The sequence below is a fragment of the Staurois parvus genome, unplaced genomic scaffold (genome assembly GCF_062004578.1).
Source record: "Staurois parvus isolate SC_StPar_1 unplaced genomic scaffold, SC_StPar_1.0 ptg000173l, whole genome shotgun sequence".
In the NCBI taxonomy this organism is placed as follows: domain Eukaryota; kingdom Metazoa; phylum Chordata; class Amphibia; order Anura; family Ranidae; genus Staurois; species Staurois parvus.
In genome coordinates this window covers 337,501-360,182 of record NW_028317969.1, presented here as the reverse complement: position 1 = coordinate 360,182, position 22,682 = coordinate 337,501, and the positions used below count along the sequence as shown (strand labels likewise).

The following is a 22,682-nucleotide window of genomic DNA, read 5'->3' as shown; positions in this document are numbered from 1 at the left end:
ACCCCTATCCTGCAGTTGCAGCATCTCCCTCATCTCCACCGCAGTTGACAGCTGAGAGGATAGAACTCTTCCTACAGGTCCTGCACCTCTCTGTTCAGCCGCAGGACCCCCTTGTCTCCTCCTCCCCTGGTCTCGGCATTCAGCAGACTCCGGCAGGTGACTCCAGCCCTCCTCTGGTCCTCCTTCAGTATCTGCTTCCCAGCTTTGCCCCCAGCTTCTTCCTGACAGCAGCACCTAGGTAAAGAGGGTATACTGTGATGTATGGGTGAGTGGGGGACTCTTGACATCTGATGTAAGGGGGGTGCTCTGGACATCTAGTCTTACAGATACAACCAACCCTTTCAGGGCAATAAGGCTGATGCGACTCACAATGAAATTTTGGCACCCTGGCAAAAGGTTTTCTGAAGGTGACAGTCTGTGTAGGTCTAGGTGCAAATAAGCAGTAGAATCCAAAGATAGTGCTCCAAATTGTGTGGTAAAATTAGGCACTCACCAGATGCGTAAAGTATATACGCATTAAATAACACTGTAGAGGTCCCCTTTAGGAGTTGGATAAAATCCTAATACAGGATAATCCTCCCTCCAGGTAAGGTGGTGCTTGCCAGGACCTCACGGGCAGGTACAGGATCCAGCTTATCCTGGATTAGGATCTTATCCAACTCCTAAAGGGGACCTCTACAGTGTTATTTAATGTGTATATACTTTACGCATCTGGTGAGTGCGTAATTTTACCACACGATTTGGAGCACTATCTTTGGATTCTACTGCTTATTTGCACCTAGACCTGCACAGACTGTCACGTTATTGGCATATATATTTACGGACAATATTAATGTGTTTTTTAGCACTGCACCTATTTACTTATTATGTGTTTCTGAAGGTTTTATATTGGTTGCCTTTGGTGCTCTAGCTGCTTATTAGAGAGTGCTTGCTTTTCCATTATATTTTCTGAAGGTGAAAGAGTGCGCTCTTTTGTGATTGTGGAACTGAGGCGGGTTTTTTTTTTCTGCAAAAGGTGAACTAACCCTCTAAAAAGGTACTGTATTTCGTAGAAACTACATAAGTACTCTGACTGTTTTTAGGATTACAATTAGGACACGAGAGGTGCGTTTCACATTGTCATCAATGAGTTCACATCCTGTATGAATGCATTCAATGAAAAGGGGACAGTAACAGGCATTGCTGTCTATGAAATGAAATTGGATAGCCAAGTGGCTTCAGTATGTCAGACTACAGGCAGCTTGTTCATTTTGAGTTGGCTGCTGGGAAAAATTTGAATGGTACAGTCTACTTCTTTAGAAGAACATTTCAAAACAAATGTGCTAGAGAGGATACAGAACATTCTGTTCCTATCTCCATAACATGGGGGGGCATGTTCTCTAGTCCACACAGAGAACTGGGTAGGCCTGACACCACTGCTTGAGATTTCAGTGCAGCAGGGGCATTGTCAGATTTCTGGCATGATCAACGGGTACTTGCAGCATTCTTAAAGAGACAAAATACGAAGAAATGTGCATAGAATTAATTTTTAAAGCTAAGACACTAGGCTATGGCCACACATCGGCTGGCAGCACACACTGAAAACATCTGCCAGAAACCACACAATAACACATTTCACCCAGCACAGGGTAAGATTAAGCCCTCTGACAGTGAAACGCATTAGCAGCATGATTTCCGCTGGGAGCTTTCGGTGTGTGAGGTCAGGTGATTAGTGTTGTAGCAAGACGTTTTCAGTATCCACACATTTCATTGGATTGTAGAGTGCAGTGGACAGTGAGCAGATTCCTGGGCTTGAGCATACAGTTGATATACAAGGGATACAGGAGGACACAGGCTGCTTGTGACCGGTGATATGGGCTATGATCGCTGAATACTAGGATATGGATTTTTTTTTTTTTTTTCTTAAATAAAGGATGGCTATTTTCAGCTCAGTCCAATGAAATTTGAAAATTGCAATCACATGGTGAAAAATAAAGATCCTCATCCTTGTGTAAAGCTTCATCCACTGTGCCTCATACAAAGTACAGATGTGCTGCATATGTATAGTTTTTTTTTTTTTACTTTGGCATACACCAAGTCCTGCTGTAAATTTACTAGCTGTATATGCTGACACTTGATTGGCTGTCTAAGTATGGCTAGGTAACCATAAATGGATCATTTAAAATGTCCTAAAACACAATCACGTGATAAAACTGTAAGCGATTTTGTAAAAAAAAAAAAAAAAAGTGTACCAGCATTGGCAATTTTTACAATAAGTAGAATTTACACCGTTTCTTGGTTTTCACTCCCAATATCCATACGTTATGGAAAAGTCTGCAGAAACGAGTGACAATACCAAAGTGCAGAGCACCCCTGCTATACCACCTGTTCATTGAGAATCAATAGGCTGCATTTTCCCCTGTGATGGTATGACCCACAAGATTTTCCACCCATGTCCATGTAATAGGTCCTCTTAAAAAAAAAAAATAAACACACTACATTGCAGCATTCATTTCAGATAACCAAATATTAATCACACTGTGCATGTGAAAACTGAAAGCAGAGCTTTCTATTTTGCTTTCGACAAAAAAAAAATATTTTACAAAAATTACAGAAAATGCATGTTTTCGGAAGTCTAAAGAATGACGTATGAATTCCATCCAATAGGGACTTTTAACTGCTAGAACGCTCAATGTTTTGATTTCCTGAAAAAAAAAAACCACACACCTTAACATTGAAATGAAAAAGTGGTCCTGTAAATCGTTCCATGATTTGAAGACTCCATGTCCATGAAGAACCTTGTAGAAGGTCAACACCTTTAATAATGCTCTTGCGACTTAAATAAGAATACTGTGCTCAGGAAATGGGTGGTTGTCGGTTATAAAATGACATCAGTACCATACATGACACTGGAGAGAGAGAATTCTGAAAATCCATGTTTTTTTTTTTTTTGAGAAGCAACTTCTAAACTCCACAATAAGTTGGTCTGAAAACAAATCCTGGTGGCCACCTTGCATAAGGACCATTCTGAGTTCTTAGGACTGCTATGCATGATCTAAATTTATTGAAGGCTTACACTGTGTCCTGTCATCACTGGTAATGTCACTGTCGTTTATAATGACAGCGTCGTCGTCTCCCAATTGCTGGCTGGTGAAATTATTCAGCTCTAGAAGTCCACTGGGTTCCACCACCACGTTGGAGCTAGAGTGACAGGCGATGGGATACTGAGGGATGGTCTGGAAATATAAAAACATGCATTCATATATTAAGCAGCGTTGTCACACGGCTGATTCATTTTCAAGATAAAGATTTGTGGAATGTGTTTATTATATAAAACAAATCCGATAAAAAAAAAAAATTGTCATAAATTTACGCCAACATGTATTCTGCTACAGCTCTCTGATAAAAATAAATAAATAAAAAATTCACAAAAAGCATATATGAATTGATTTGCGTGAAAGTTATAGCATCTACAAACTATGGTATATATACTGGAATAGTTTTGTGTTTTTTAATGCTAGGAATGGATGTGATCAGCGACTTAGTGGGACTGTGATAGTGCGGCGGGAAATCTGACACTGGGTGGGAACTGACTTAATGACACAGACATCTCCAGTGACACTAATACAGTGATCGGTGCTAATAATATACACTGTCACTGCACTAATGACACTAGCTGGTAAGGGGTTAACATTTAAATGCAAGTGTATGATCCAAACGCACACGTTCCTGCGTTAAAAATGGCTCTTTGTATAAGTGGGTGCTGCAGTGACCAGCGGCTGGAACCGAACAAAATCAGCAAGAAAAAAATGTCACCAGCACACGAGGATCACCAATATGGGTCCAAAGGTTTTAATAAACCATCACATAGTTGCCTTGCTGTAACTATGTGATGGTTTATTAAAACCTTTGGACCCATATTGGTGGATCCTCGGTGTGCTGGTGACATTTTTTTCTTGGGGTTAACATTTAGGGGCAATGTGTGCTGAACAAGGTTTTAATGTGTGGTGCTTTCACAAAACAATGTGCCTGTTTTTACTCCCTGCTTTGCAGGGAGAAAAGAAACATGGGATATCACTGCTGTCTGTAGCAAGCCCTGTGTTGTTTACCAAGACAGGGCTCTCTCCTGTCATTCGCTCAGCCAATCAGCGGGTCCTGGCCATAAACCATTGACCTGCTGATCGGCATGTGCTGGAGCGCATGGCAGCATAGCTGGGCTGGCAGGTGCACACGCCTCCTACCCGGAGGAGCCAGATCACATACATGTACGTGATCCAGTGCAGTGGGGCCCACTCCGCCACAGTATATCTATGGTAGGCGGGCGCTAAATAGTTAAAGGGTTAGTGTATTTACAATGAGCCTATATTTTTGATTCATTATTGCAGTCTTTATCTCAACCCCTTATTTGATGTCCAGACCAAAATGTAGTATCACGAGTGTAAATATAGCAGAGAGGTGGGCTGATGACATCACAAACTCTGCCTCAGCCAATTAGATGAAGCTTTGTATTTATTCATCTAAAACTAAGCTTCATGTGAATGGCTGAATATTACTCAGCCCAACTTGATATTGTTCCAGGAGTGGGACAGGAAGTGCTCATCCTGCTGCCGAAAGACAGCACAGTACATTGTATGTAGCTGATGCTAAATAAGGTGAATTTACACTGCAACACAGAGAGGCAGGAATCATTCACCGCTCCAGCCGCTGTGCTGTCAGCTGCACAAGGGGGAAATGTGGTGCGCAATTCAGCGCATCACATGGCTCTTTTTTTGTGTTGTATGAGCTTTATTTGAAGTAAACAAAATGCACTGCCTGACATAGCAGTGAATGAAGTGTGTATTTTGTACACTTCAAATAAAGCTCATACAAAAAAAAAAAAAAGGGAGCCGTGTGGTGCGCGATTCTGCGCATCACACGGCTCCCTTTTTTCGTGTTGCATGAGTTTTATTTGAAGTGTACAAAATGCGCTGCCTGACATAGCAGTGAAAGAAGTGTGCATTTTGTACACTTCTAATAAAGCTCGTACAACATAAAAAAAAAAAGGGAGCCGTGTGATGCGCCGAATCGTGCACCACACTGCCCCCTTGTGCAGCCAGCAACACAGGGGCTGGAGCGGTGAATCTGCGGTCTGGTGTGCTTCATTAAAATGCGGCATGTCTACATTTTAACAGCAGCATGCTGAAGTGCAGAGCTAGGCTGTGTTGCAGTGTGAATAGGACACAGAGGAAACAATTATTTCCTGTGTGTCCCTGTGGTGTCAGACGTTTTTCCATATGATCTTTCAACGCATATAGCGTGAACTGGCCTTTAACCACCTCCCGTCCAGCCGTTTATATACAACGGCCGGATGGGAGGTGGTTAAGGGCCAGTTCAGGGGCGAGTGGCAGTTTATAAACAGCCTCCCCGCCCCCTGCTTGTGCGCGCTCCCTGGGAGCGCACAGCACCGCGATCCGGTGCCCGCTGTGTCCTCCGGACACAGTGGAACACCGATCGTCGTAGGGGACCTGATCATGTGATCACTGATTGGCCAATCAGTTATCACATGCAGAGTAGTAAGCAAGATGTCACTTCTGACATCATTGCTTACTACGTGTGAAATCTGTGAATGATCACAGAGGTCACATGGTACAAGGCTATTCACAACAGCCTTGTACCATGTGACAAGCTGTGACCAATCACAGCTCACACAGTATTTCTCAATGGCTGCAAGAATGCAGCCTGAGAGAAGGAGAAATGATTGCTTTTACAGCCAGTGTATAAAAATAAATAAATAAATAAAAAAAAATCTTCATCGCCCCCACAAGTAGTACAGTATGTAAACAAAAAAAAAAACAAATAATATAACTAAAAATGTAAAAAAAAATTGTTTTAGAAATAATAATTTTTGGTTATAAACGAATTTGAGTTTTTTTTTTTTTTTTTACTAAAAAGATAACTGAATCAATGTTGGCCAAGATTTATGATGAAATATTATTTGCAAAATTTTATAAGAAATACTTTTTTCAAAATTTTTGGATTTATATAGAAAAAAAATATAAAGCTTTATTTTGGTGGTATTAGAAATCCCAGTGGTGACCACCAAATACCATCTGTCTCAAAAAAACTCATATGGGTACAGTGTTGCATGACCGTGCAATTGTCATTCAAACTGTGATAGCGCTGAAAGCTGAAAATTGGCCTGGGCAGGAAGGGGGTAAAAGTGTCTGGACTTGAAGTGGTTAAGCTGATACAGCGCACAAAGCCACTGCAACTGTTAGAGAAGTAAACAGTTTGTTTGGACCACATTAGTCCAAAACAAACCATTTGAAGACAAATGAAACTTTGAGATCGGCTTTAAGGTACTTTAGCTTTATTAAATCTGTGCCGATCGGAATGAACTTGCTCACCTGAATGATGATTTCAGAAGGAATTTCTTCCGTCCTTTTTGGTGGCACATTCTGGATCTGTATTATCTGGCTGGCCACAGGAACATCCACTTTCCTCGTCAGCGGGGGAGGCGGTGGCAGGGGGACAGGAAGGGTAGTAGAAGTGGTTGCTGTAATAATTGGGGCAGGGAAACATTTAGGCGGGGGAGGTACTGTACAAGTCACTGTGCTTGGGGCAGATAGCCTTTGCACCTGGGGTGGTATAGCTGCCTCAGTTAACACTGGCATGGGTTTGATAATTGGGGCAGCTTTGCTTGTGTTATCCACGATCATAGGTTCCACGTTGGTCTCTATATCTGCTTCCATCATCGACATCTTCAAGATATCAGCCACAGAAGCCTTCTCCGACAACGGCAGAGCAGGAAGGAGACTGGCCACCGCTGGTGTAAGTTTAGGCAGACATTCGCTAGCAGTTGCCTTGGATACCATGGGGGGCTGATGTCCTTCGAAAGTGATTTTAGTGACTGCAGATCCCTGAGATACCATTGACTGGGTGACCTATAGCAGATATAAAATATATAGTAAAGGAAAAAATACTTTATATTTAAAATTGTATCTAAAAATTGAATGTGCTTGGGAGCCTCCAGAAATTCTACTTTGCATGGTGCCCTATAGGGCTCGTTCACATGTGCGGCCGGGTAACATTAAAACCGGGTAGTTCAGCTGCAATTTTACCGTCCCTCCCGACCGACTGCCTGAATGGTGACATGTAGCCATGTACGCAGATGTACACATGCCGTGGCAAAAACTAAACAGCATAGTTACATAGTTAGTATGGCTGAAAAAAGACAAAAGTCCATCCAGTTCAACCATAGAAAAAAAAAGTTATAATCCTATACCCACAGTTGATCCAGAGGAAGGTAAAACAAATCCAGCAAAGTATAATCCAATTTCCTCCTGCTGGGAAAAAATTCCTTCCTGATCCCCATAGAGGCAATCAGATATTCCCTGGATCAACTTTACCTATATCCCCCCTTATGTATTATACATGGTGATCATATCCCCCCTTATGTATTATACATGGAGATCATATCCCCCCTTATGTATTATACATGGAGATCATATCCCCCCTTATGTATTATACATGGAGATCATATCCCCCTTATGTATTATACATGGAGATCATATCCCCCCTTATGTATTATACATGGTGATCATATCCCCCCTTATGTATTATACATGGTGATCATATCCCCCCTTATGTATTATACATGGTGATTATATCCCCCCCTTATGTATTATACATGGTGATTATATCCCCCCCTTATGTATTATACATGGAGATCATATCCCCCCTTATGTATTATACATGTTGATCATATCCCCCCTTATGTATTATACATGGAGATCATATCCCCCCTTATGTAGTATACATGGAGATCATATCCCCCTTATGTATTATACATAGAGATCATATCCCCCCTTATGTATTATACATGGAGATCATATCCCCCCTTATGTATTATACATGGAGATCATATCCCCCCTTATGTATTATACATGGAGATCATATCCCCCTTATGTATTATACATGGAGATCATATCCCCCCTTATGTATTATACATGGTGATCATATCCCCCTTATGTATTATACATGGTGATCATATCCCCCCTTATGTATTATACATGGAGATCATATCCCCCTTATGTATTATACATGGAGATCATATCCCCCCTTATGTATTATACATGGAGGTCATATCCCCCCTTATGTATTATACATGGTGATCATATCCCCCCTTATGTATTACACATGGAGATCATATCCCCCCTTATGTATTATACATGGAGATCATATCCCCCTTATGTATTATACATGGAGATCATATCCCCCTTATGTATTATACATGGAGATCATATCCCCCTTATGTATTATACATGGAGATCATATCCTCCCTTATGTATTATACATGGTGATCATATCCCTCCTTATGTATTATACATGGTGATCATATCCCCCCTTATGTATTATACATGGTGATCATATCCCCCCTTATGTATTACACATGGAGATCATATCCCCCCTTATGTATTATACATGGAGGTCATATCCCCCCTTATGTATTATACATGGAGATCATATCCCCCTTATGTATTATACATGGAGATCATATCCCCCCTTATGTATTATACATGGAGATCATATCCCCCCTTATGTATTATACATGGAGATCATATCCCCCCTTATGTATTATACATGGTGATCATATCCCCCCTTATGTATTATACATGGTGATCATATCCCCCTTATGTATTATACATGGTGATCATATCCCCCTTATGTATTATACATGGAGATCATATCCCCCCTTATGTATTATACATGGTGATCATATCCCCCTTAATCTCCTCTTCTCAAGAGAGAATACATTCAGTTCCTCTAATCTTTCCTCATAGCTGATCTCCTCCATGCCTCTTATCAGTTTGGTTGCCCTTCTCTGTACTTTCTCCAGTTCCCCAATGTTCTTTTTGTGAATTGGTGCCCAAAACTGAACTGCATATTCCAGATGAGGTCTTACTAATGATTTGTACCGGGGTAATATGATATCTCTCTCTCTGGAGTCTATACCTCTTTTAATACAAGAGAGGATTTTGCTCGCTTTAGAAACCGCAGCTTGGCATTGCATGCCATTATTAAGCTTGTGGTCTACCAGAACCCCCAGATCCTTCTTCACCATTGATTCCCCCAATTGTACTCCCCCTAGTATTCCACCAGTGCGGACAGATCCAGTGCGTTCAACCTTCTGTATTTATTTTTGTTCAGAATGCAACAAAGTGAGTGTAAACACTCCGGAACACACATTGTATTAATGAAAATAAAGTATCAAAAAGAAAAAAGGGGAAAAATGCACTGGAATGCACTGAAAATGTGGTGTGAACAAGCTCTCAGTTGGGTTCAGTGAGGAGACCAGAAGGGGTGACAGGTCTTCTCAATAGTAAGGAGTGGAATTTACACAGTGCACCGGTAGGTTTTCAGGATTGATTGCTGAAGATTAGAGGGACATAGCCCCAAAGGACTTCCACAATTAGCAAACAATTACACTACTGCAGAACATATTCTTTGTATCCAAAGACTGGACAAAAAAAAAAAAAAAAAAGTATGGAGAGACAAGTAAAAAATTAGACTAGGAACCCCCTGAGGGACAAAACAGAACACTTACCTGACTGGCCGTCAATTTTTCAGATGTGACAGGCAGCTGCACTGAAGTCTGAGATAGCTGAGACTGCATGTAGATCTTCTGCTGGCCCACTACCTGCTGGAGCTTCGGCAGCTGCTGGGTGGTTTTCACAGCCAGAACCTGCACCACTGTCTGCTGCGGCTGAGACACCAGTGAAGGGATGTGCCTTTCCTTGACCAGCATGTGGCGCTGTGTATGCTGGTGGACCTGTTCCTGTTGAATGGGCGTCAATTTCTGCTGCCTGATGGAGAGCTGCGCCGTTTGCTGGATTTTGTGCTGGAGCTGCTCTGGCTGCAGCTGAATGATCTGCTTCTGTTTGGTCTGCAGAGACTGAACAGTCTTCAACTGAAGGTGCGCCCCCTCCTGGTGCAGGTGAATCTGTTTCTGCTGCTTGTGTGCCAAGGCTGATCTGTAGAAGAGGCCGGTCTGCGGGTCTAAGGTGTCCATCTCCTCCACTTCACCCTCTTCGGTCACAGTCTCCTCCGTTCTTTTGAAGGCTGTGTGACTGCTTAACGCCTGCAGGACATATGAATAACAGTTGTTGGAACACATGCCAGACCAAGAGCTAGAGGTGCATGACTCCACCCAATACTGAAAGTATGCATAGCTAAAGCCTGCACTTTAAATTACATTTTATTGTGGGCTCGTACAATAGATTAACCACTTGAGATTTTACCCCCTTCATGACCAGGCCATTTTATTTGCTATTCAGCACTGCTCTACTTTAACTGGTAATTGAGCACTGCGCTACTTTAACTGGTAATTGAATGGTCAAAAAAAAAAATCCCAGTAAGTGTATATTGATTGGTTTGTGTGAAAGTTTACAAACTATGGTATATACAGTTGTGTTCCAAATAATAGCAGTCAGACATCACTAACCTGATCAATCACTTTTTTTTGGTAGAAATGATATTTCTACATGGCAAATAATTTACTAGCAGGTGTAGTAGAGTAATAGAAATCCAACAGACCCAACAGTCATGACATGCATGCTGCTGATTCTGTGTAATTGAATCACTCATTGAAAGGGGCATGTTCAAAATAATAGCAGTGTGGAGTTCTATTAGTGAGGTCATTCATTCTTTGAAAAACAGGTGGCAATTATTGCCCTTATTTAAGGAAGGAAGGCAGCAAATGTTGTACATGCTGGTTACAGTGCATTTCTCTCTGAAATTCTGAGGAAAATGGGTCGTTCCAGACATTGTTTAGAAGAACAGCGTACCTTGATTAAAAGGTTGATTGGAGAGGGGAAAACATATAAAGAAGTGCAGAAAATGATAGGTTGCTCAGCTAAAATGATCGCAAATACTTTAAAATGGCAACCAAAACCTGAAAGATGTGGAAGAAAGAGAAAAACTACCATTCGAATCGATAGAAGAATAGCCAAAATGGCAAGGACTCAGCCAACAATCAGCTCCAGGAAGATGAAAGAAGGTGTAAAGTTCCCTGTGAGGACTGTTACAATTAGAAGACGCCTATGTGAAGCCAAGCTATCTGCAAGAAGCCCCCGCAAAGTCCCACTGTTGGAAAAAAGACATGTGCTGAAGAGGTTACAATTTGCCAAAGAGCACATTGACTGGCCTAAAGAGAAATGGCACAACATTTTGTGGAGTGATGAAAGTAAGATTGTTCTTTTTGGGTCTAGTGGCCGGAGACAGTTTGTCAGACGACCCCCAAACACTGAATTCAAGCCACAGTACACTGTGAAGACAGTGAAGCATGGTGGTGCAAGCATCATGATATGGGGATGTTTCTCATACTACGGTGTTGGGCCTATTTATCGCATACCAGAGATCATGGATCAGTTTGAATACATCAGAATACTTGAAGAGGTCATGCTGCCTTATGCTGAAGAGGAAATGCCCTTGAAATGGGTGTTCCAACAAGACAACGACCCCAAACACACCAGTAAACGTGCAACATCTTGGTTCCAGACCAACAAGATTGACGTTATGGAGTGGCCAGCCCAATCCCCGGATCTTAATCCAATAGAAAACTTGTGGGGTGACATCAAAAATGCAGTTTCTGAGGCAAAACCAAGAAATAGAGAAGAACTGTGGAATGTAGTCCAATCATCCTGGGCTGGAATACCTGATCACAGGTGCCAGAAGTTGGGTGACTCCATGCAACACAGATGTACAGCAGTTCTCAGAAACAGTGCGACTACAACCAAATATTCATTAAGTGATTCAAAGGAAAGCAAAATCTTCAAACATTTTTCAGTTTATATAGTGAATGTTTGAGTTTGTAAAGAAGAATACAAACACTGCTATTTTTTTGAACAGTCTAATATTCACTTTTCTTAAATTTTTTTAGAGGAACAACACATATTTGATATATTTTTCTTCATGTTTTGATTTGGAATAGAATGTGTAGTGTTCCCAATGCATTTGTGTGGATGGAAATAAAAGCTATTAGAAGGATTTTGAGCTTTATTCACTTTTTTCAACACACTGCTATTATTTTGAACACAACTGTATACTGGAATTTTTAATTATTATTTTTTTTATACTAGTAATGGCGGTGAACAGCGACTTATGGTGGGACAGATAGTGTGGCAGGCAATTTGACACTGACTGGGAGGCAGACTAACTGAAACGGATATCACCAGTGACACCAATACAGTGATCAGTGTTAATACTATACACTTGTCACTTGTACTAATGACACTGGCTGGGAAGGGGTTATCCTCTCTGGGTAATCAAGGGGTACACTGTGCGCCTACCAAATGTTAAATGTGTGTAATGTGTACTGCTTTTTACTAAAAGGCCACTTTCTTTCCCCCTGCTGTGCAGGGAGAACAAAGATTGTCCTCTCTGTACAGAACTCAACACAGGGCTCTGAACTGTGATTGGACACAGCCAATCAAGAGGTCCCAGGCATGAATCATTGGCTGTCACCTGGTGACAAAATCCTGCTTTTGGGAGTTGGTGGGGGTTGGCTGGAACCGTGAAACATAGAGCGAAGTATAGATAAGCCTCTGTGCTGAAACAGGATCTGCAGGTATCCATATAACAACACTGAGCCTGCTCAGCTATTTATATCAAAAACAGGATCGGCAGGTATCCATATGACGACACTGAGCCTGCTCGGGTATTTATATCGAAAACAGGATCTGCAGGTATCCATATAACAACACTGAGCCTGCTCAGCTATTTATATCAAAAACAGGATCGGCAGGTATCCATATGACGACACTGAGCCTGCTCGGGTATTTATATCGAAAACAGAATCTGCAGGTATCCATATGACAACACTGAGCCTGCTCAGCTATTTATATCAAAAACAGGACCTGCAGGTATCCATATAACAACACTGAGCCTGCTCGACTATTTATATCAAAAACAGGACCTGCAGGTATCCATATGACAACACTGAGCCTGCTCGGGTATTTATATCAAAAACAGGATCTGCAGGTATCCATATCACAACAATGATCCTGCTCAGGTATTTATATCAAAAACAGGATCTGCAGGTATCCATATCACAACAATGATCCTGCTCAGGTATTTATATCAAAAACAGGATCTGCAGGTATCCATATGACGACACTGAGCCTGCTCAGGTATTTATATCAAAAACAGGATCTGCAGGTATCCATATGACAACACTGAGCCTGCTCAGGTATTTATATCAAAAACAGGATCTGCAGGTATCCATATGACAACAATGATCCTGCTCAGGTATTTATATCAAAAACAGGATCTGCAGGTATCCATATGACAACACTGAGCCTGCTCAGCTATTTATATCAAAAACAGGATCTGCAGGTATCCATATGACAACACTGAGCCTGCTCAGGTATTTATATCAAAAACAGGATCTGCAGGTATCCATATGACAACACTGAGCCTGCTCGGGTATTTATATCAAAAACAGGATCTGCAGGTATCCATATGACAACACTGAGCCTGCTCAGGTATTTATATCAAAAACAGGATCTGCAGGTATCCATATGACAACACTGAGCCTGCTCAGCTATTTATATCAAAAACAGGATCTGCACATAACAGCCAGTTTTATAAAGAGCTGACAAGGCCTACATAAATATCTACAAATAGGAATCAGGTAAGAATCGGTAATAAAACAGACTAAAATCCAATCAATCAATGTGTACAGATCACCTGAAGGGGGTTCTCTTTCAAGAAGTTTCACTTTTTAAAAAAGTGCCCAGTATGATCCGCCCTGTGCTGTGAGTACATACCTGCTGCATGATGTGAGTGATGGCCCCGCTGGAGGATGTGGGGATGGATTTTACCACAACAGACGCCTGTGCTGCACTCTGGGACTGGGTGATGTGCTGCAGCACAGTACGTGAGGACTGCGAGCTCTGAAGCTGGTGGTGCTGAGACGGGTGACTGACCTGAAGGATAGAGCTGAGTGGGACATCCCCGGAGCTGACTGTGGTGGTTGAAGCCACGGGCCTAGTTTTACCTGCAAGAAGAAATGAAGGAGGTAAAAATCAGAGCAATATAGTAAAACTGGGGCATATGATATAAAAAGAAATCCAAACCAGCTATAAACACCCCCCAGTCTTCATAGCTCTAATCCCTTACACCTATGGCTGCCACAATTATTCGTTCAGACAGAAATTCACCCCAGTTTAAAAGTATACACAAAAATCTCCGAAGCACCAATTACTTTCCTTCACATTCCACAGCAATATATAATCAAATATATATTCCTTTCCAACTTGGTTTTTCATACAGAACAATATACTATATATGGGAAAAAAGAAAAAAAAATCTGATCTCTTCTGTTCAAATTCCACGCAATGCAGTATTAGACTCAAAACCAAACATGTAATATATTGCAGCTTGTCAATTACTGGATGTGGTGGCTGCAATAGTTTTCTCTTTTTAGTCTTTTTTTTCCTCTGGTTTCACCTGGTGCTCTGGCCAGTAACACACCTCCTGTATTAAAGTGCCCCCACTCTGGATGACGGAGCAACAGGGACCCCCTTGGACAGTAGCAATGATAGTCTGAGTGTTAGATGTACTAGCAGATTTAGATACACTTAACCTCCCTAGCGGTCTGATTATGTCCATATTTCTGTGTTCAAAGCGGTAAATTTTTTTGCATGGAAATATGTTGTTTTTTTTATTATAGGCCTGTAATTTTTAGGAATAACTCACTGAAATCTGTCCGAACAAGAGTCTAGTAAACACCCCGGGTAGGATAAAACTTGAAACATGAAATCATAAATAATCATAAAAAATAATAATGTAATAATAATCAATTTAATTCAATAATATAATCAAACCAAAAACACTGAAATGTGAAATATAGCGCCAAGTTCGCACATTGCTGAGCAAAGTCGCAAAATCATTTTCAGTGTCTGATGAGGAATTTCCCCCACGAATCATTATCACTCAATTCTGCAAGTGGTTCTAATTTACTATCGCTGTTCTCTAGCCGGTCTAAAACCGATTTTGACCTAAAGGGACGCTTTTTGGACGCCATGGACGTTTCTCAGTTTCCAAGCAGAAAGAACAGTAAAAATGCAGACAGGGCGCAGGACAAAGCACTCGGGACAAAATGTATGTGAAATGGTTTGATTTTAGTGTATTTAGTGAATGTCATTTTTTGTCATTTTCAAATTTCCCGCCAGTTCCATCCCGGTACGTCCCGACGTTGCAGGGGAAGGAACCCAGGAGACATATGCCGGCATCTGCCGGAGGACATTACAGGGGACACTGCAGGAGGGACATCGCAGGAGCACATAACAAGGTAAGAGAAGAACAGATCCCGGAGCAGCGCCGCATGGTAAGTCCGAGTGTAGCTCGGGGTTACCTCTTGTGGTACTGAAACTTTACCCCGAGCTACACTCGGGAATACCGCCAGGGAGGTTAAAGTGATACTAAAGGCTTATAATTTTTTTTAAAAAATAAACACGTCTATACTTACCTGCTGTGTGAAGTGGTTTTGCACAGAGCAACCAAGGTCCTCCTCTTCTCGGGTCCCCCGCAAGCTCTCCTGGCCCCTCCCTCCTGTCGGATGACCCCACAGCAAGCAACTTGCTATGGGGCACCCGCTGCTCTGTGTCTATTCACACACGGAGCAGTGGCTTGGCCTCGCCCCCTCTCTCTTCTCACTGGCTGTGATTGACAGCAGTGAGAGCCAATGGCTCCTTCTGCTGTCTCAGCTAATGAGGAGACAGAGACCCGGGACAAAAAAAGAACTGGATTGCTGGATGGGGCTCAGGTAAGTGTTGGGGGGGCTGGGGAGACTGCTGCACAAAGAAGGCCAATGGCTCCCGCTGCTGTCTCAGCCAATGAGGAGAGGGAGTCATGAGATAACCGAGACTTCAGTGAATATCACTGGAAAGGGGACTTGAGTATTAGGGGGGCTGGGGGGGATGCTGCACAAAGGTGGTTTTTTACCTTCATGCATAGAATACATCAAGGTGAAAAAAACCTTGAGCCTTTACAGCCCCTTAAAAGGTAATCTCCACCTTTCTATATAAAACTTTACATAGTCTGTTTGGGCCAGCTTGGCCTAAACAAAATATGTTCCCCACTAATCTGAGAGACTGCTGGATGTGCGGTATAAAAACTGTATGTAGCTGCAGCTGCATACAGCATGCCGCACTGTGTTCTGGGTTCGAGGCCAGACCTCCAGTCTTAGACCCGGAAAACAGTATCTATCAGAGTCTATCACAGCGACACTCAGCCAATCAGAGTAAGCAATGCATTCTATCAATGAATACAAAGCCTCCTCTGATTGACAAAGGATGTGACATCATCAGCCCGTCTCTCTGATTCAGAGGAAGCTTTGTATTTACTGAAGGACTACATCACTTATTCTGAATGGCTGAACGCCACTGTGTTAAGACTCTACTGTGTTCCGGGTCCAAGATTGGAAGTCTCGGCTGTAACCCGGAACAGTGCAGTATGCTGAATGTAGCCGCAGAAACATACAGTTTATACCGCGCATCCAGCAGCATCATAGGTTAGTACGCAACGTAGTTCCTTTGTGCCAAGCTGGCCCAAACGAACTAAGTAAAGTATGTAGAAAGGCGGAGATTAGTTTTAATTAAAAGCCAAATTCCAGCTAATACTTTATAAACTGTTACAGCACTTTTTTTTCCTTTTGGGATAAATAGTTTAAATAAAAGCTGATCATTGTAAGCAATGGTTTACCTCAATCCTCTAACTGCTGCATCTGCAGGACAGGCTGTTGAAAAACAACAGATTTACTGGCAGGATCACCAGGTGAAAATAAAAAAAGCCTTAAAAAGAAAACTAACACAGACATCACATCTAAGACCCCCCCCTCTGCCAATCCCTTCACTGGCTCCCAATTGCCCAACGCATCAAATTCAAACTGCTAACCCTAACCTACAAAGCCATTCACAACGCCGCCCCAAACTACCTAACCGACCTGATACCTAAACACCACCCTACCCGTGCCCTTTGCTCCTCACAGGACCTCCTACTCTCTAGCTCCCTGGTCTCCTCCCACGCCCGATTGCAGGATTTCTCCAGGACTTCCCCCATCCTCTGGAATTTCCTACCCCAGTCCATTAGACTGTCACCTACCCTCATCACCTTCAGGCGCACCCTGAAGACCCACCTCTTCAGGGAGGCCTACCCCACCCTCACCTAACAACTGACCTCCTCCACTCTTCCTACCACTCCATCCCCCACAGCCATTTCGTCTTGTTCCACTTCCCCTCCCTCCTAGATTGTAAGCTCGAAAGAGCAGGGTCCTCGAACCCCTCGTGTATTGTGTTGTTTCTGTCCTGTCTCATGTTCTGTCCCCCTGCTATTGTACAGCGCTGAGCAAACCCTTTGGCGCTATATAAATACTATATAATAATAATAATATAATACATTTTTGCTTTTGTGTTTAATACCACTTTATTTCCCACTCACCACTATTATCATGATCCTAATCCACAATTCAAACAGGCACTCTCTAATCAATAGTGCCTCCCCATTACAGAAAAACAACAGCTTAAGAAAAATCTCTGACAATTGTTTTACCTTTAAAGCCAAGCTTTGGAAAGGCCAAGCTTGAGAGTGCGGCGTAGAAGTGAGGCTGCTTTGGGGGAAGAAATGCTCAAGCAGATCACGGGAGCCTGCTGAAGCATGAAGATAGGTAACATCTGATCACAACAGCATCATCCACAACCCCCTTGACTTAACAGGCATTAAAGGAGAAGTTCACCCTGACAAAAAAAAATAATAAATGCACATTTTTCTGCAGGTAAAAAAAATGTGCATTTATTATTTTTTTGTTGCAGGAGCCTGGAATCCATTGAACCAGTGATCAGCAGAACGATGGTGCCATGCAGGTCTCCTGCAGAGCTGTCAGTGTATCTGCTTGCCCGTATGGGTGGGGTGAGGTTAGGGGGCACTTACGTTTTTGTTTTTTTTCAGCTAGAGGTGGGCTTCAATATCAGGGTAAAATCAGAGAGCATATCTGATTTAAGGATCATGATAGTATTGACTTGCAATAGATTCCTTTAATTGAAATTTAGATTGAAGATAACACGCATTTTACATACAATAGGCTGTACTGTGCAAAACCGTGTTGGCTAGCAATATATATTTACAGTGGTACCTCGATTTACAAATTTAATGCGTTCTCCAGGATGTTTCGTATTGTGAAAAATTTGTAAACCGGAATGCGGTTTCCCATAGGAATGCATTGAAAAACACCTCCACACTCAACGCCACGTGCTACCCACAGACTCCAGCATGCACGGGGGCGGTACTACAAACCTCCCAGGCACAATGCATCCTGGGGAACTTGCTTCGTATTGTGAACCGAGGCATTATTTTCAATGGATTTTCATTCGTAAACCGAAAATTACATTAACCGAGGTGTTCATAAACCGAGGTACCACTGTATTGTTGCACAGTGGCTAAATGGTTAGCACTTCCGCCTGGCAGTACTAGGGTCGTGGGTTCGAATCCCAACCATGGCAACACCTGCCTGGAGTTTGCATGTTCTCCCTGTGTCTGCGTGGGATTCCTCTGCGTACTCCGGTTTCCTCCCACACTCCAAAAACATGCTGGTAGGTGAATTGGATCCTGTCTAAATTGTCCCTAGTATGTGTATGTATGAATGTGAGTTAGGGACCTTAGATTGTACACCCCTTGTGGGTTAGGGACTGATGTGAATGTACAATATATATGTAAAGTGCTGTGTAAATTGACGGCGCTATATAAGTACCTGAAATAAAATACTACATGTGACGTGCTGTGGGACAAGAAAAGAGTAACTGCGGTGTCCGAGTGCTGCAAATATCAATATGTATAAAAACAAGGGGATAACCGCATGATCTCCTGAATGGGGGAACCACAAGTCTCCACTGTTAGCCCTGGTTCACACCGGTGCGACATGCGAATCGCACCTGAAGTCGTATCTAATGTATTTCTATGGCATGGTCTTTCTATGGCATGGCGATTTGAAGTAATGTGATTTCAAAAATAGTTCCCGCAGCACTTTTTTTCCAAGTTTCATTGCTTACATTGACGTCTGCTAAATTAAGTTGCAAGCCACCGTGAAATCGGAGGTACAAGTGAAGTAGCGTGATTTCAAGGTTGCATTCAGTGTGATTAGGCTCTTAGGGCTCATTTTTTGGGTACCCTCTTGAATCTGGCAAACATCATTGTGTGCCTAACACCACAGTCACATCGGGTGCGACTTGGCATGCCATGCGACTTGCAAATCGTATGCCAAGGCGCACCCTATTGTCCACAAATAGAGCGGTCAAATCGAAGCGGTTCCAAATTGGTCGAAGCCGCACCGATTTCTAAAGTCGTACATGTACTACTTTTGGTGAAATTCGCATAGACATCTGTGTCAGGTGTCTTACAAATCGCACTTGAAAGCGGCATCTCACCCGACTTTTCAAAATTGGGATTGAAGTAACTGGAGGGTAAATCCAGGATTCTGCACTGTTTTTAAATGGTACCTGTGCACCTTGGTATAGCATGCGTGACAAATAATGGATGCTGTGGCTTCAGCATTTACCACGATTCTAAAAAGTGCTCCATTGCAATAGAACATTTTATTGTGGTTTTGTTAAAGTGGTTCTAAGGGCTCATTTACATGTTCTTTGACTTTAACCTACATTAAAGCGGAGTTCCACTCACGCTGTCAAAAAATAAAAGTCAGCAGCGACAAAAACTGTAGCTGCTGACTTTTAAAAAACAGCCACTTACCTGTCCCTCCGTCCCGTGGTGTGTCCCCCACAGCCCGTTTCACCGGCCGTCCTGTATTCCAGGAGGCCGGCGTCTTCAGTGTGGACACCCGGCTGTGATAGCTTGCAGCTTGACAGCCGGGTACCCACTGCACATGTGCGAGTAATGCTGCGCTTCATGAATGGTCCTGTAGTCTTCTGGGACCAGTCACGTGTCTAAAAGACTACAGGGAGGGAGGGAGGACACCTTCCGTTTCTGATTGCCTAGGTGATCGGACCGGAAGTGGGAGCGGGAACCTGTCAAATTCGGGTACCCACTCCCCTCCCGCCCCCCAAAGGTGCCATAGCAGCCTGTTCAAATGCATGGGCTGCCGTGCCCGTGCAAACGCGGGCCGCACGGTCCGTGAAAGTGTGAACTAGGGTTAATACAAAATTGTTGAAAAGAAAATATATACATCAAAACGAAAATATGAAAAATTTAAATATATAAATAAAAAGGCATGAAGAGAAAAAATGTCCAAAAATGTGAAAATTAGTCCATTAGATTCTCACTTATTCCACGTATGTGATAAACGCATAATAAACGAAAATCTTCACAAACTTCACAAGAATACTCATGCGCTTCAAACAAATCTGTGTGTGCCGTGCACCCAAGCTGCATGAACACACTCCAGCTCCTTACCAGATCCTAATGACCATTACAGTTACAAATGGTCATTCAGTAATTGGAGGGGTTAAAGCCTCCCACCAGCAAGTGTGTGTCCTCCGCAAAGCCAGTACCAGAACAACTCTCAAAAATAAAGGATGGGAAGTGATTCCCTAGTGCAAGACTACAACATTTTCTTTATACAAAAGGCCCCCCAATGTCCCCCGTCTTCAATTGCAGCTAATCATGCACAGATTGGTCTTGATTAGCCACTTTCCCCACTATGGTAGCCAGAAAATGACAGCTCTGAAACCTGAAGTGACAAAAAGCTTGTTGCTTCTAGGTTAATTAATCACAGAGGAAATCAGGGAACAGATGTTCCTTGATCTCCTCCTACTGTCTGGCCAGTTTATCATGGTCCCATGCTCCTTGGAGAAACCAGGTGAGCCCAAAAACCACTGCAGGCAGTGACATGGGAGGAGTGGCTGGGGACAGCCCTTCTCACTACTGTAAAAGTGATCAGGCAGCTGTAGATCCACCTGGATCACTTTTACTGAACAATCGCCAGCTGATAAAAAAAAAAAAATTACACCAAGCTCATAGCTATAGCCATGAGTTTATGTTTTAATCACTCCCTGGCTGCCCTATAGCAGCTCTATATATACACGATTCTAAATTTTCAGGTAAGAGGCACATGTGCCTCCGCCAGCTCGTGCAGTCATTGGCTCCTGTACATGTCAATCACTGGGTTCCAGCCACGAATAGCTGATGATTGGCCATGATCAGTGCAGCAACTGACAGGAGAGACAGGAATGTAAAGAACACAGATCTCTCTCCTGTCAGTGGGGATGTGCTGGTTTTTATCTCCCTAAAAGCAGGGAATAAAAACCGGTATCTCCCCTAGTAAAACAGTACACAAATATCACACCTGCTAACACACAGTTACCTTTGATGATAACCCCTTCCTGCCCAGTGTCATTAGTATAGTGCCAGTGCTTTTTATTAGCTCTGATCACTGTATTAGTGTCACTGGAGATGTCAGCATCATTTAGTCAGTTCCCACCCAGTGTCAGAATGCTGTACTATCTTGGTCCCTGATCACTAATACTCGTATTAAAAAATAAATAAATTCCAGTATCTATACTATTATTTATAGATGCTATAATTTTCATGCAAACAAATTAATATACAATTATTGGGATTGTTTTTGTCAAAGAAATGTAGCAGAATACATTTTGGCCTAAATTTATTAAGACTTTTTTTTGGATAAGTTTTATAGCAAAAAGTTTAAATATTTATGTATTTATTTTAAAAAATCTGATTTTGTTTATAGCACAAAAAACCCCAGTGGTGATCTAATACTACCAAAAGAAAGCTCTATTTGTGTGAAAAAAAAGTATATAAGTTTAATTTATGTACAGTGTTGCATGATCGTGCAACTGTCAGTTAAAGCACAAGTGGCTAAAATGGTTCAAGGACGTGAAGGGGTTAATATTTTTCTTGTAATGACAGGTTCACATTAAGCAATTTAAATGTAGATACTTAAAAAATGTATAACTCATACTGTTTCCCAGACTCTACAATAGCTACTCTTTACATATTGGAGAGGGTTTACTGGTAACCCGTCGACTTGGGAATTATTCATCGCTCTAAAATTTAATTAAATGTGTGATTTGAGCAGGATCCTCTATTTTTACGTGACCACAGTTCCCACAAAAGTAATTGTAAAAACATAACTATGGGGGAGAAGAGACCGCAGGAATGGAACCTGTGAGAGGACACGAACCTCAATGAGATGAGTTACTGGCATTATGGAGAATATTTGGGGGAGGGTGGATGAGTTTAATCAGCTTAAATATTAAATGAACCAAGGACTATAGAAAACCTTGACAAACAAGGCCACACACCACTGTAATTTACTTTTTTTTTTTCTTTTTACAGGGACTCACAAGAAGTATATTTCTTTCTCAAAGGGAACCTGTCACTTTTTGGATACCTTTTGATTGCTCCAAGTTCATAAAAAGAAACCCTCACATACACTATATGGCCAAAAGTTTGTGGACACTGCTCCACATATTGTGCTTAGTGAAGGACACTGTTAATGCTACATCATTCAAAGACTGGATTCACATACAGTTGTGTTCACAATAATAGCAGTGTGTTGAAAAAAGTGAATAAAGCTGAAAATCCTTCTAATAGCTTTTATTTCCATCCACACAAATGCATTGGGAACACGACACATTCTATTCCAAATCAAAACATGAAGAAAAATAGATCAAATTTGTGTTGTTCCTCTA

General features: G+C 42.1%; 1 protein-coding gene across 7 annotated transcripts in view; it reads right to left on the bottom strand.

The window, feature by feature from the left end:
* Positions 1 to 2,487: 2,487 nt before the first annotated feature.
* EMSY (EMSY transcriptional repressor, BRCA2 interacting) overlaps positions 2,488 to 22,682 on the bottom strand; it is an 84,387-nt gene continuing 64,192 nt past the window's right edge. For 5 of the 7 annotated variants that reach the window (XM_089676737.1, XM_089676741.1, XM_089676739.1 and 2 more), the window contains 4 exons: positions 13,788 to 14,017; positions 9,566 to 10,099; positions 6,366 to 6,902; positions 2,488 to 3,215 (listed from right to left, as the gene is read on the bottom strand). In XM_089676737.1, the coding sequence (XP_089532863.1) occupies positions 3,024 to 3,215; positions 6,366 to 6,902; positions 9,566 to 10,099; positions 13,788 to 14,017 (1,493 nt within the window). In that variant the 3' untranslated portion in view covers positions 2,488 to 3,023. The remainder of the gene's footprint in view (positions 3,216 to 6,365; positions 6,903 to 9,565; positions 10,100 to 13,787; positions 14,018 to 22,682) is intronic. The other 2 variants (XM_089676742.1, XM_089676743.1) reach the window with 1 other exon arrangement.